Raw genomic sequence first — 16,198 nt, forward strand, 5'->3', positions numbered from 1 at the left:
TACACACAGCCTGAAGGACATTTAATACAATATTTTTAATAACTTTGTGTATTAAACAAAGTTTGTGTACATTGAGCCATCAAAAAACAAAGGTTTCACTATCTCACTCTCACTCAAAAAAGTCCGTATTTCGGAATATTCCGTATTTCGGAATATTTGGATATGGGATACTCAACCTGTATATATATATATATATATATATATATATATTAAACTGGTGGTGACTGGTGGTCAGGTCACTGGTCACACTATCAGCAACTTGCAAGTAGTACTCCTAAGCAGACAATCACAATATATATTATACTGGTGGTCAGTGTGGTCACAATGGCAGTGTGGCACTCTGGCAGCAAAAGTGTGCACTGTACGTTATATGTACTCCTGAGTCCTGCTCTCAGACTCTAACTGCTCCCCACTGTCAGTGTCTCCCCCACAAGTCAGATAATATACAGTCACACTATCTATCACTTCAGCAAGTAACTAGTACTCCTCCTAATGCTCCCCAAAATTACTACTGTGTCTCTCTCTACTGTCTCACTCTCTTCTCTATAAACGGAGAGGACGCCAGCCACGTCCTCTCCCTATGAATCTCAATGCACGTGTGAAAATGGCGGCGACGCGCGGCTCCTTATATAGAATCCGAGTCTCGCGATAGAATCCGAGCCTCGCGAGAATCCGACAGCGGGATGATGACGTTCGGGCGCGCTCGGGTTAACCGAGCAAGGCGGGAAGATCCGAGTCGCTCGGCCCCGTGTAAAAAAACATGAAGTTCGGGCGGGTTCGGATTCCGAGGAACCGAACCCGCTCATCTCTAAAAGATACCACATGTTTTTCCTTTGAATACGACTATACTACACATTGTGTACTTCTGTCTCATATTTCATATATGGTCGAGTCCTCTATCATCGGATATACAACAACCTCAGTAACCCCCTTGGAGCGATGTCCATGAAAGAAACCGCTATATGAGGATATCTACTGTCTCTCACGTGAGTGTCAGGTACGCCCCTCTCTCACGATAGCAGATACCATTTAGATCCTGGTTTCCCACCACTGATTGATAAAGAGCACACCACATCTTGAAAAGATACCTTTATGGGCATGTCAACACCTGTCTTTGTGTAAGTCAGGTGTGTTCATAGGAGAATATTGTTTCCATATTTTGGTTTAAAAAGATCACTCCACAAGTATTCTCTGACCATCTATATTGCCCAGTGAAGCATGTTAGCTTATATCGACAAAAGACCCTAGATCACGCATTTTTTTCATTTGTTCCCTGCGACATTACTACACATTGTGTACTTCTGTCTCATTTCTTATTTTATGAATACGGTTGAGCTCTCCATCAAAAATTGGACACAGAATATCCTTGACTATCCGTCTGGATACGGCACAGCTAAGTATTTGTTTAGCACTCTCACATTCACCATCACTGCTTGAGCGATAGCGCCATCTAGTCCACACCACCACAATTCTCCCCGGAATATATTTAAGTCCACTTGGATCTTTTCCATGGTGTGTTGAAAAGTGATGTAACACACTGTGGCTTTCCAAGCCCCTCTTAATATTATAGATTTGTTCTGACAATCTGGTCTTTAATTTACGTTTGGTTTGGCCCACGTATTGTTTGCCGCAAGGGCATTCCAGCAGGTACACTACTCCTTCTGTCTCACATGTTATTGCTTTCCTTATGGTGTACGTTTTGTCCGTTTTGTTTGATTTAAATGAGGACAGAGGTTTTACTGTTTTTATTTTCGTTGTTTTACAACCCATGCATTTTAAACATGCGAAGAAGCCATTGGTATTTCTCCTTTTGTTCTCTTGTTCTAAGGGGATGTAACTTTGAGTGAGTTCCTGTTTAAGATTTTTAGCACGTTTGTATATGATTTTTGGTTTTGCTGGAATTGTTTTAAAATTTTCATCCAACATGAGAATGTGTCAGTTTTTCTGGAGTATGTTCTCTATTTCTTTATGATTCGAGCTGTACTGTGTAATGAAGGACATCTGTAATTCTGTGTTTTCCTCAGTTTTTCTTGTGTATTGAAGTGTTTCTTTTCTTTCAATCTTGGCAATTCTCTCTATTTCTGAATTTATTTTTTCCTCTTTGTATCCCTTCGTGATGAATTTTCTTTTTACTTCTATAAAGAATCCCTTATAAATAAGGACACCAGTACAAGCACCAAACACCCAAGATGAAGTGCCGCAGTGCATGAAACGAGTTGGACACCAGAAACCCCGCATCGCGTCACCCGGAAGTGACGTTCCGCAGTGCCGTCCGAACTTTGGGTTAGGAGAGAGAGACGCCGGCGAAGTTTGGAGAGCCGCTATCACGACCAGAGGACCGGAGGTAGGGTAGGGAAAGTTAGTTTGCCCACCTGGGCCCTCACAATAGTGTTGGAAAATGGCGGACTGACTCCATGCTATCGGGACTTTTAACTTATTCACCAAAAGAGCTTAAACATTAAACATATAAATAAGGACACCAGTACAAGCACCAAACACCCAAGATGAAGTGCCGCAGTGCATGAAACGAGTTGGACACCAGAAACCCCGCATCGCGTCACCCGGAAGTGACGTTCCGCAGTGCCGTCCGAACTTTGGGTTAGGAGAGAGAGACGCCGGCGAAGTTTGGAGAGCCGCTATCACGACCAGAGGACCGGAGGTAGGGTAGGGAAAGTTAGTTTGCCCACCTGGGCCCTCACAATAGTGTTGGAAAATGGCGGACTGACTCCATGCTATCGGGACTTTTAACTTATTCACCAAAAGAGCTTAAACATTTTTACTAACAATTAATTCTTTTTTTCAGCATTTGACCTAATAAGCACATTACTTTATTACAAGCACTCCGCACTTTCACTTTTAAACTTAACCATATCTATATGGAGCTGCTTTAGGCGAGCGCAGCAAACTTTTTTTGAATATAGCGTGGAAGAGGGTTGCAAATTAAAATTGCTGGTGACAAAGTGGTAAGCCGATATTTTGAAGGTGAAATTGGAGTCTGGTATTTTCAATCTATGGGATCACAATCAGGTGTGAGTAGACAACCTATCTTTTTAAAAGAACAGGGATCTAGCTGATGTTCACAACACGTTTGTAGAAATGTATCATGCATTGGACAAAGGATATTTCTGTGGACCTCAGAAGAGTTGTTGATGCTCATCAGGTAGGAAAAAGTTACAAAACCACCTCTAAAGAGTTTGGAGCAAGGTGCAGGTGTGAGACATGGAAGGTGGGAGTGAAGTGCAGGTGTGGGGGGATAGAAGGTGGGAGCAAGGTTCAGGTGTGTGACATGGAAGGTGGAAGTAAAGTGCAGGTGTGGGGGACAGAAGGTGGGAGCAAGGTACAGGTGTGAGACGGAGTGAAGTGCAGGTGTGGGGGATAGAAGGTGGAAGCAAGGTACAGGTGTCAGAGATGGAAGGTGGGAGTGAAGTGCAGGTGTGGGGGATAGAAGGTGGGAGCAAGGTTCAGGTGTGTGACATGGAAGGTGGGAGTAAAGTGCAGGTGTGGGGGATAGAAGGTGGGAGCAAAGGTACAGGTATAAGACATGGAAGGTGGGAGTGAAGTGAAGTGCAGTTGTGGGGGATAGAAGGTGGGAGCAAGGTACAGGTATGAGACATGGAATGTGGGAGTGAAGTGCAGGTGTGGGGGATAGAAGGTGGGAGCAAGGTACAGGTGTGGGAGATGGATGGTGGGAGCGAGGTCCAGGGGAGATAGAAGGTGGGAGCGAGGTGCATGGGAGATGGAAGGTGGGAGTGATTTGCAGGGGAGATGGAAGGTAGGAGTGAAGAAGAGGTGTGAGAGATGGAAGGTGGAATGAGGTACAGGTGTGATGTGAGAGATGGAAGGAGGGAGTGAGGCACATGGGTGATAGAGGGAGGGAGTGAGAGGTGCGGGGGGGTGAGACTGAGAGATGGAATGAGGGAGTGAGGGCTAAAGAGGAACAGAGGGCATGAGAGGCGCAGGTTAGTGATAGGCTGCGTTTAGGCTGCAGGGAGGGAGATTAGGAAGGGTGGGTTAGGGTTAGGCACCACTGAAGAGGGTGGGGGGGGGGCGGGTTAGGGTCAGGCTGTGGGAAAGATGGGTTAGGGGGGAGGGATGGTGTAATGTAAATACGAGGCACTACTGTGCAGTGTAATGTGAATAAGGGACACTACTGTGTGGCATAATTTGAATTGGAAGTACTATTGTGTCCACGCCCTTCCCCCACAAGACCATGCCCCATTTCCAATACTCACACCTTATTTCAAATGTGTGTAGGGGCTGGGGGTGAGGCGCCAGCCCCTTACTTTGCCTGGGGTGCTCGGACCCCTAGATACACCCCTGTCTATGCCACGCCGTGTTAAGGCAGTAATTCATGCCAAAGGGGCCCAAACCAAGTACTGAGTACATATGCATGATTATACTTTTCAGAGGGCCGACATTTCTGTATTTAAAATCCTTTTTTTTATTGATTTTATGTAATATTCTAATTTTCTGAGATTTTGGATTTGGTGTTTTCTTAAGCTATAACAAAGGCTTGAAATATCTCACTTTGCATGTAATGAGTCTATATAATATATTAGTTTCACATTTTAAGTTGAATTACAGAAATAAAATTCCTTTTGCACGATATTCAAATTTTCTGAGTTTCACCTGTAAATCTTTTGATCAAAACCTGAGAGTACCTCATACTTTCATTTTGCCAGAAACAAACAGATTTGTAGTATAAGCACTGGCAACAGCTGTGATTTTGGGCCTAATTCAGACCTGATCGCTGTGCTGCAAATTTGCAGAGGGCTGCGATCAGATAGTCACCACCCATAGAGTGTGAAAACTCACCCCGTGCAAGTGTGCGAATGCATGTGTATGCCGTGCGAAAACTTCACCGGACAGCTGAAAATCTGTTCGCAACTCACTCACCATCAAATTATTTTTCCAGTCTGTGCGTAGCCCAGGACCTACTCCTACAGTGCGACAGAATCAGGCTGTTTGGGGCCGGAGCTGATGTCACACACCCTCCCAGAAAATGCTTGGGAACACCTGCGTTTTTCCTGACACTCCTAGAAAACGGCCAGTTACCACCCACAAACGCCGCTTCCTGTCAATCACCTTCCGTACTCCCAGCGATCAAAATTTTCGCACCATTCTGTCGCTGTTTGGGCTTGCGCCTGTGCTTTGCGGTGTATACGCATGTGCAGTCATTCAATAATCGGCCACTGTGCGATTTCGCACAACAGCAATCAGGACTGAATAAGACCCTTTGTTTTATATCCATACAGAGCATTTATATTGCAATACAGTTGCTACCATGCAAAATATTGTATTAATCTAGAACTTAATTTATTTCTTTCATGTCAGCCTCCATACCTGAAAGGTGAGTGCATTTGATTATAGCCACATTTTAGAAGCACAGGTATACATGTAAGACTTGCAAACATGGGGACCAATGGTGTGGAATGCAAGCTTAAATGTTTTGATAAAAATACCTCATCTTTTTTTTTTCTAAGTACCTACTGTCCATATTGGCAATAGTAAAAGGGTAAGTCCTGGCAACAAATGTGTTTTTTGCTTTATATCCATGGAGAACATTTATTTCACGATTCCATTTGTGCTTGGGAGAGTATGGTAATGACAGAGTTTGGGTTTATTTCTTTTCTGTAAAGTAAATGCAATCATTCACCAATTTGTTCATGGGTTAGGATTGATTTGCCAGCGGTCAGAATTAGTGATGAGCGGGTTCGGTTTCTCGGAAACCGAACCCCCCCGAACTTCAGCCTTTTTACACGGGTCCGAGGCAGACTCGGATCTTCCCGCCTTGCTCGGCTAAGCCGAGCGCGCCCGAACGTCATCATCCCGCTGTCGGATTCTCGCGAGGCTCGAATTCTATCACGAGACTCGGATTCTATATAAGGAGCCGCGCGTCGCCGCCATTTTCACACGTGCATTGAGATTGATAGGGAGAGGACGTGGCTGGCGTCCTCTCCGTTTATAGAGAAGAGAGTAGAGAGTTAGAGACACTATTTAGTATTTACTAATTTTGGGGAGCATATTAGGACTGGAGTACTACTACTTGCTGATAGTGTGACCATTGACCACCAGTTTAATTAATCCGTTCTCTGCCTGAAAAAAAACAATACACAGTGTGACACAGTCACATACCATATCTGTGCTCAGCCTCAGTGTGCTGCATCATCATATGTAATACTGTATATCTGACTGTGCTGAGTGCTCACTGCTCACACAGCTTAATTGTGGGGGAGACTGGGGAGCAGTCTCCCCCACAATTAAATAATATATTTTAAGTACAGTGCACACTTTTGCTGCCAGAGTGCCACACTGCCAGTGTGACTGACCAGTGCCCACACTGACCACCAGTATATTGTGATTGTCTGCTTAGGACGGAGTACTACTTGCTGATAGTGTGACCAGTGACCAGTGACCACCACCAGTTTAATTAATCCGTTCTCTGCCTGAAAAAAAAACGATACACAGTGTGACACAGTCACATACCATATCTGTGCTCAGCCCAGTGTGCTGCATCATATGTAATACTGTATATCATTATCTGACTGTGCTGAGTGCTCACTGCTCACACAGCTTAATTGTGGGGGAGACTGGGGAGCAGCTATAGCAGGAGTACATATTTTAAGTACAGTGCACACTTTTGCTGCCAGAGTGCCACTGCCAGTGTGACTGACCAGTGACCACTGACCACCAGTATATTGTGATTGTCTGCTGACCACCAGTATATTGTGATTGTCTGCCTGAAAAAGTTAAACACTCGTCGTGTGGTGTTTTTATAAACGCATTCTGCAGACAGTGTCCAGCAGGTCCGTCATTACATAATATATATACCTGTCCGGCTGCAGTACTAGTGTGATATATATATATATTTTAATTTTATCTCATTATCATCCAGTCTATATTAGCAGCAGACACAGTACGGTAGTCCACGACTGTAGCTACCTCTGTGTCGGCAGTCGCTGGTCCATCCATAATTGTATACCACCTACCCGTGGTTTTTTTTTCTATCTTCTTGATACTAGTAGCTTACTTTAGGAGTCTGCAGTGCTGACAGACAGTGTCCAGCAGGTCCGTCATTACATAATATATATACCTGTCCGGCTGCAGTACTAGTGTGATATATATATATATATATATTTTAATTTTATCTCATTATCATCCAGTCTATATTAGCAGCAGACACAGTACGGTAGTCCACGGCTGTAGCTACCTCTGTGTCAGCAGTTGCTGGTCCATCCATAATTGTATACCACCTACCCGTGGTTTTTTTTTCTATCTTCTTGATACTAGTAGCTTACTTTAGGAGTCTGCAGTGCTGACAGACAGTGTCCAGCAGGTCCGTCATTACATAATATATATACCTGTCCGGCTGCAGTACTAGTGTGATATATATATATATATTTTAATTTTATCTCATTATCATCCAGTCTATATTAGCAGCAGACACAGTACGGTAGTCCACGGCTGTGTCGGCAGTCGCTGGTCCATCCATAATTGTATACCACCTACCCGTGGTTTTTTTTTCTATCTTCTTGAAACTAGTAGCTTACTTTAGGAGTCTGCAGTGCTGACAGACAGTGTCCAGCAGGTCCGTCATTACATAATATATATACCTGTCCGGCTGCAGTACTAGTGTGATATATATATATTTTAATTTTATCTCATTATCATCCAGTCTATATTAGCAGCAGACACAGTACGGTAGTCCACGGCTGTAGCTACCTCTGTGTCGGCAGTCGCTGGTCCATCCATAATTGTATACCACCTACCCGTGGTTTTTTTTTCTATCTTCTTGATACTAGTAGCTTACTTTAGGAGTCTGCAGTGCTGACAGACAGTGTCCAGCAGGTCCGTCATTACATAATATATATACCTGTCCGGCTGCAGTACTAGTGTGATATATATATATATATTTTAATTTTATCTCATTATCATCCAGTCTATATTAGCAGCAGACACAGTACGGTAGTCCACGGCTGTAGCTACCTCTGTGTCGGCAGTCGCTCGTCCATCCATAAGTATACTAGTATCCATCCATCTCCATTGTTTACCTGAGGTGCCTTTTAGTTGTGCCTATTAAAATATGGAGAACAAAAATGTTGAGGTTCCAAAAATAGGGAAAGATCAAGATCGACTTCCACCTCGTGCTGAAGCTGCTGCCACTAGTCATGGCCGAGACGATGAAATGCCAGCAACGTCGTCTGCCAAGGCCGATGCCCAATGTCATAGTACAGAGCATGTAAAATCCAAAACACCAAATATCAGTAAAAAGAGGACTTAAAAATCTAAAATAAAATTGACGGAGGAGAAGCGTAAACTTGCCAATATGCCATTTACCACACGGAGTGGCAAGGAACGGCTGAGGCCCTGGCCTATGTTCATGGCTAGTGGTTCTGCTTCACATGAGGATGGAAGCACTCAGCCTCTCGCTAGAAAAATGAAAAGACTCAAGCTGGCAAAAGCACAGCAAAGAACTGTGCGTTCTTCGAAATCCCAAATCCACAAGGAGAGTCCAATTGTGTCGGTTGCGATGCCTGACCTTCCCAACACTGGACGTGAAGAGCATGCGCCTTCCACCATTTGCACGCCCCCTGCAAGTGCTGGAAGGAGCACCCGCAGTCCAGTTCCTGATAGTCAGATTGAAGATGTCAGTGTTGAAGTACACCAGGATGAGGAGGATATGGGTGTTGCTGGCGCTGGGGAGGAAATTGACAAGGAGGATTCTGATGGTGAGGTGGTTTGTTTAAGTCAGGCACCCGGGGAGACACCTGTTGTCCGTGGGAGGAATAGGGCCATTGACATGCCTGGTGAAAATACCAAAAAATTCAGCTCTTCGGTGTGGAAGTATTTCAACAGAAATGCGGACAACATTTGTCAAGCCGTGTGTTGCCTTTGTCAAGCTGTAATAAGTAGGGGTAAGGACGTTAACCACCTCGGAACATCCTCCCTTATACGTCACCTGCAGCACATTCATAATAAGTCAGTGACAAGTTCAAAAACTTTGGGCGACAGCGGAAGCAGTCCACTGACCAGTAAATCCCTTCCTCTTGTAACCAAGCTCACGCAAACCACCCCACCAACTCCCTCAGTGTCAATTTCCTCCTTCCCCAGGAATGCCAATAGTCCTGCATGCCATGTCACTGGCAATTCTGACGAGTCCTCTCCTGCCTGGGATTCCTCCGATGCATCCTTGCGTGTAACGCCTACTGCTGCTGGCGCTGCTGTTGTTGCTGCTGGGAGTCGATGGTCATCCCAGAGGGGAAGTCGTAAGACCACTTTTACTACTTCCACCAAGCAATTGACTGTCCAACAGTCCTTTGCGAGGAAGATGAAATATCACAGCAGTCATCCTGCTGCAAAGCGGATAACTGAGGCCTTGGCATCCTGGGTGGTGAGAAACGTGGTTCCGGTATCCATCATTACTGCAGAGGCAACTAGAGACTTGTTGGAGGTACTGTGTCCCCGGTACCAAATACCATCTAGGTTCCATTTCTCTAGGCAGGCGATACCGAAAATGTACACAGACCTCAGAAAAAGAGTCACCAGTGTCCTAAAAAATGCAGCTGTACCCAATGTCCACTTAACCACGGACATGTGGACAAGTGGAGCAGGGCAGGGTCAGGACTATATGACTGTGACAGCCCACTGGGTAGATGTATGGACTCCCGCCGCAAGAACAGCAGCGGCGGCACCAGTAGCAGCATCTCGCAAACGCCAACTCTTTCCTAGGCAGGCTACGCTTTGTATCACCGGTTTCCAGAATACGCACACAGCTGAAAACCTCTTACGGCAACTGAGGAAGATCATCGCGGAATGGCTTACCCCAATTGGACTCTCCTGTGGATTTGTGGCATCGGACAACGCCAGCAATATTGTGTGTGCATTAAATATGGGCAAATTCCAGCACGTCCCATGTTTTGCACATACCTTGAATTTGGTGGTGCAGAATTATTTAAAAAACGAGAGGGGCGTGCAAGAGATGCTGTCGGTGGCCAGAAGAATTGCGGGACACTTTCGGCGTACAGGCACCACGTACAGAAGACTGGAGCACCACCAAAAACGCCTGAACCTGCCCTGCCATCATCTGAAGCAAGAAGTGGTAACGAGGTGGAATTCAACCCTATATATGCTTCAGAGGTTGGAGGAGCAGCAAAAAGCCATTCAAGCCTATACAATTGAGCACGATATAGGAGGTGGAATGCACCTGTCTCAAGCGCAGTGGAGAATGATTTCAACGTTGTGCAAGGTTCTGCTGCCCTTTGAACTTGCCACACGTGAAGTCAGTTCAGACACTGCCAGCCTGAGTCAGGTCATTCCCCTCATCAGGCTTTTGCAGAAGAAGCTGGAGACATTGAAGGAGGAGCTAACACAGAGCGATTCCGCTAGGCATGTGGGACTTGTGGATGGAGCCCTTAATTAGCTTAACAAGGATTCACGGGTGGTCAATCTGTTGAAATCAGAGCACTACATTTTGGCCACCGTGCTCGATCCTAGATTTAAAACCTGCCTTGGATCTCTCTTTCCGGCAGACACAAGTCTGCTGGGGTTCAAGGACCTGCTGGTGAGAAAATTGTCAAGTCAAGCGGAACGTGACCTGTCAACATCTCCTCCTTCACATTCACCCGCAACTGGGGGTGCGAGGAAAAGGCTCAGAATTCCGAGCCCACCCGCTGGCGGTGATGCAGGGCAGTCTGGAGCGACTGCTGATGCTGACATCTGGTCCGGACTGAAGGACCTGCCAACGATTACGGACATGTCGTCTACTGGCACTGCATATGATTCTCTCCCCATTGAAAGAATGGTGGAGGATTATATGAGTGACCGCATCCAAGTAGGCACGTCAGACAGTCCGTACTTATACTGGCAGGAAAAAGAGGCAATTTGGAGGCCCTTGCACAAACTGGCTTTATTCTACCTAAGTTGCCCTCCCACAAGTGTGTACTCCGAAAGAGTGTTTAGTGCCGCCGCTCACCTTGTCAGCAATCGGCGTACGAGGTTACTTCCAGAAAATGTGGAGAAGATGATGTTCATTAAAATGAATTATAATCAATTCCTCCGTGGAGACATTGACCAGCAGCAATTGCCTCCACAAAGTACACAGGGAGCTGAGATGGTGGATTCCAGTGGGGACGAATTGATAATCTGTGAGGAGGGGGATGTACACGGTGATATATCGGAGGATGATGATGAGGTGGACATCTTGCCTCTGTAGAGCCAGTTTGTGCAAGGAGAGATTAATTGCTTCTTTTTTGGTGGGGGTCCAAACCAACCCGTCATTTCAGTCACAGTCGTGTGGCAGACCCTGTCACTGAAATGATGGGTTGGTTAAAGTGTGCATGTCCTGTTTATACAACATAAGGGTGGGTGGGAGGGCCCAAGGACAATTCCATCTTGCACCTCTTTTTTCTTTAATTTTTCTTTGCGTCATGTGCTGTTTGGGGAGTATTTTTTTGAAGGGCCATCCTGCGTGACACTGCAGTGCCACTCCTAGATGGGCCAGGTGTTTGTGTCGGCCACTAGGGTCGCTTAGCTTACTCACACAGCTACCTTATTGCGCCTCTTTTTTTCTTTGCGTCATGTGCTGTTTGGGGAGTGTTTTTTGGAAGGGCCATCCTGCGTGACACTGCAGTGCCACTCCTAGATGGGCCAGGTGTTTGTGTCGGCCACTAGGGTCGCTTATCTTACTCACACAGCTACCTCATTGCGCCTCTTTTTTTCTTTGCGTCATGTGCTGTTTGGGGAGTGTTTTTTTGAAGGGCCGTCCTGCGTGACACTGCAGTACCACTCCTAGATGGGCCAGGTGTTTGTGTCGGCCACTAGGGTCGCTTAGCTTACTCACACAGCTACCTCATTGCGCCTCTTTTTTTCTTTGCGTCATGTGCTGTTTGGGGAGTGTTTTTTGGAAGGGCCATCCTGCGTGACACTGCAGTGACACTCCTAGATGGGCCAGGTGTTTGTGTCGGCCACTAGGGTCGCTTAGCTTACTCACACAGCTACCTCATTGCGCCTCTTTTTTTCTTTGCATCATGTGCTGTTTGGGGAGTGTTTTTTGGAAGGGCCATCCTGCGTGACACTGCAGTGCCACTCCTAGATGGGCCAGGTGTTTGTGTCGGCCACTAGGGTCGCTTAGCTTACTCACACAGCTAACTCATTGCGCCTCTTTTTTTCTTTGCGTCATGTGCTGTTTGGGGAGTGTTTTTTGGAAGGGCCATCCTGCGTGACACTGCAGTGCCACTCCTAGATGGGCCAGGTGTTTGTGTCGGCCACTAGGGTCGCTTAGCTTACTCACACAGCTACCTCATTGCGCCTCTTTTTTTCTTTGCGTCATGTGCTGTTTGGGGAGTGTTTTTTGGAAGGGCCATCCTGCGTGACACTGCAGTGCCACTCCTAGATGGGCCAGGTGTTTGTGTCGGCCACTAGGGTTGCTTAGCTTACTCACACAGCTACCTCATTGCGCCTCTTTTTTTCTTTGCGTCATGTGCTGTTTGGGGAGTGTTTTTTGGAAGGGCCATCCTGCGTGACACTGCAGTGCCACTCCTAGATGGGCCAGGTGTTTGTGTCGGCCACTAGGGTCGCTTAGCTTACTCACACAGCTACCTCATTGCGCCTCTTTTTTTCTTTGCGTCATGTGCTGTTTGGGGAGTGTTTTTTGGAAGGGCCATCCTGCGTGACACTGCAGTGCCACTCCTAGATGGGCCAGGTGTTTGTGTCGGCCACTAGGGTCGCTTAGCTTACTCACACAGCTACCTCATTGCGCCTCTTTTTTTCTTTGCGTCATGTGCTGTTTGGGGAGTGTTTTTTGGAAGGGCTATCCTGCGTGACACTGCAGTGCCACTCCTAGATGGGCCAGGTGTTTGTGTCGGCCACTAGGGTCGCTTAGCTTACTCACACAGCTACCTCATTGCGTCTCTTTTTTTCTTTGCGTCATGTGCTGTTTGGGGAGTGTTTTTTGGAAGGGCCATCCTGCGTGACACTGCAGTGCCACTCCTAGATGGGCCAGGTGTTTGTGTCGGCCACTAGGGTCGCTTATCTTACTCACACAGCTACCTCATTGCGCCTATTTTTTTCTTTGCGTCATGTGCTGTTTGGGGAGTGTTTTTTGGAAGGGCCATCCTGCGTGACACTGCAGTGCCACTCCTAGATGGGCCAGGTGTTTGTGTCGGCCACTTGGGTCGCTTAGCCTAGTCATCCAGCGACCTCGGTGTAAATTTTAGGACTAAAAATAATATTGTGAGGTGTGAGATGTTCAGAATAGACTGAAAATGAGTGGAAATTATGGTTTTTGAGGTTAATAATACTTTGGGATCAAAATGACCCCCAAATTCTATGATTTAAGCTGTTTTTTAGGGTTTTTTGAAAAAAACACCCGAATCCAAAACACACCCGAATCCGACAAAAAAAATTCGGTGAGGTTTTGCCAAAACGCGGTCGAACCCAAAACACGGCCGCGGAACCGAACCCAAAACCAAAACACAAAACCCGAAAAATTTCAAGTGCACATCTCTAGTCAGAATACCGACCATGGCATCCCGATCTGAATCCCGACAGGGAAAGGTAAGCATACTTACCACCCTCCCCGCAGCCTATACCTAACCCTCCCTGCAGCCTAAACCTAACCCTCCCTGGTGATGCCTAAACCTACTCCTCCATCATTCTAACACCCCCATCTGCAGCCCAACCCACGCCCTCCCTGGGGGGTGCCTAAACCTACCCCCCATCCCCCCCCCCCCCCCCACTCCGCAGCAGCATAAACCTAACCCTCCCCGGTGGTGCCTAAATCTAAGTCCCCCTCCCAGCAGCCTTGACCTAACTCCGCCTTCCGATGCTGGTGCCAGGATTCCGTCATTGGAATTCTGACTGCCGGGATCCAGGCCAGATACCCTTGTTCATTACTGTTATATGTATTTCAACAGAATATTATTTTGCTTAAATGTTCAACCCTATTCAAGCCTAGATGCAGGCAGTCTTGGCCTCTAGCTCTTGAGATACTAAGGGGTCTATTTACTAAGCCTCAGATGGAGATAATGTGGACGGAGATAAAGTACCAGCCAATCAGGTCTTAACTGTCATTTTCAAACCCAGTCTGTGGCATGGCAGTTAGGAGCTGATTGACAGGTACTTTATCTGCATCCACTTTATCTCCATCCAAGGCTTAATGTCAGAGGCACAATATGTTCTGGATGGCAAAGCATGCTGGGAGTTGCATTTTCCATGACAATTAACTGTCTTAACCTAGTTAAACTACTAAAATACATACTATATAACACATTTTAAATACTAAAATAATAATAATTCATATAATATTGTAATCTATTTAAATATTCCACAAAAACACATAATAAACAAGCAGAGTTGTTCAATTTTTAATAGACAGGATAGCTGTGTATAAGGGCTGCTTCTACAAGCATCATTACATAAGATCTTCCTTTTAGCAATCATTAACAAGGTTCTGTCTTCTTCTGTGTTTCAGATCATCTGCATCGACTGCTTAACAGATCCTTTGTTTTCTGCCACGGAACAATCAAAACAGTAAATGTGCATCTCTGTAGAAAGAACACATAAATAACACAGTTATAAATGTACTGTATCAAAATGTATTTATTTATTATTTATTTATTAACAGTTTCTTATATAGCGCAGCATATTCCGCTGCGCTTTACAATTAGAACAACAGTAATAGAACAAATCTGGGTAAAAATAGACAGACGTAGAGGTAGGAAGGCCCTGCTTACACAAGGATAGATGCTACCTATTGCATAATAGTCCACCAGATTGCTAGGCATAATTTGGTGCAATATTGTTGATATTAAAAGCGCTACTGGTCTGGGGCATTTATTAGTGTTTTCAAAACCGTTAATTAGCGCTGGGTTGTGAGCTGGCAAATCCCCTCTGTGTCCCTCTGACAGACTTTACTATGGGTCTGACCCCTATATGCCCGGTGTGACTGTGTGTGTTGGGTACACCTATGTCCACATGACGGAGGCTGAGTATTCTCCCCAGGAGGAGACTGTATCAGGGGCATAAATGGCTGTGGGGGTGACCCTGTCGCCACCGCCGACTCCTGATTGGGTGAATGTTTTGAATGCTTTGAATGCTAATGTGGCTCTTATTAGTAAAAGATTGGATAAGTCTGAGTCGCAGACCCAGGCATGGAAGAAATCTGTGGCGGATGTGTTATTACAAGTACAGGACCCCTCGGGGTCACAAAAACTTACTTTTGCCCAGTTGGCAGACACTGATACCGACACAGACACTGATTCCAGTGTCGACTACTGTGATTTGAGATTAGATCCAAAATTGGCAAAGAGCATTCAGTACATGATTGTGGCAGTAAAAGATGTTTTACATAGCACTGAGGACTCTGCTGTCCCTGATAAAAGGGTCTGTATGTATAAGGAAAAGAAACCTGAGGTATCGTTTCCTCCCTCTCATGAATTAAACGCTTTATTTGAAAAAGTCTGGGAAACTCCTGACAGAAAGTTTCAGATTCCCAAAAGAATTATGGTAGCTTATCCGATTCCCTCTGCAGATACGGAAAAGTTGGAGTCACCCCCCACTGTAGACAAGGCCCTGTCACGTTTGTCTAAAAAGGTGGCTCTCCCGTCACCTGGCACGGTAGCCCTTAAGGATCCTGCGGATCGTAAACAAGAAACTACGTTAAAGTCCATTTATGCGACCACAGGTACGCTACTCAGGCCTGTCATTGCATCTGCGTGGGTAAGTAGTGCTATCGAAAAGTGGTCAGACAACTTGTCTTCTGATGTAGATACCCTAGTTAGGGATAGCATCCTCTTGACGCTGGGTTATATCAAGGATGCTGCAGCATTTCTAAAGGAAGCTGCGAGAGATATTGGCCTTTTGGGATCAAAGGCCAAAGCCATGGCAGTCTCAGCGAGGAGAGCATTGTGGATTCACCAATGGAATGCTGATGCGGATTCCAAGAAAAGTATGGAATCTCTACCATATAAAGGTAAGGCCTTGTTTGGTGACGGCCTTGATGATTTGGTATCTACGGCTACCGCGGGTAAGTCATCCTTTTTGCCTTATGTTCCTCCACAACAAAAGAAAATGCACCACTATCAGATGCAGTCCTTTTCGGCCCAATAAATGCAGGAAGGGCCGAGGTTCTTCCTTCCTTCCTACTAGAGGAAGGGGAAGAGGTAAACGATCACCAGCCTTGTCGGGCTCCTGGGAGCAG

At 45.9% G+C, this 16,198-nt stretch overlaps 1 protein-coding gene across 1 annotated transcript in view; it reads right to left on the minus strand.

Annotated features, from left to right (window-relative positions):
• Positions 1–14,341: 14,341 nt before the first annotated feature.
• The window catches only part of LOC134911742 (cystatin-C-like), a 37,413-nt gene continuing 35,556 nt past the window's right edge, over positions 14,342–16,198 (minus strand). The window contains exon 3 of the mRNA XM_063919796.1: positions 14,342–14,543. Within this exon, the coding sequence (XP_063775866.1) occupies positions 14,472–14,543 (72 nt within the window). The 3' untranslated portion in view covers positions 14,342–14,471. The remainder of the gene's footprint in view (positions 14,544–16,198) is intronic.

Source organism: Pseudophryne corroboree, chromosome 4 (assembly GCF_028390025.1).
Source record: "Pseudophryne corroboree isolate aPseCor3 chromosome 4, aPseCor3.hap2, whole genome shotgun sequence".
In the NCBI taxonomy this organism is placed as follows: Eukaryota; Metazoa; Chordata; class Amphibia; order Anura; family Myobatrachidae; genus Pseudophryne; species Pseudophryne corroboree.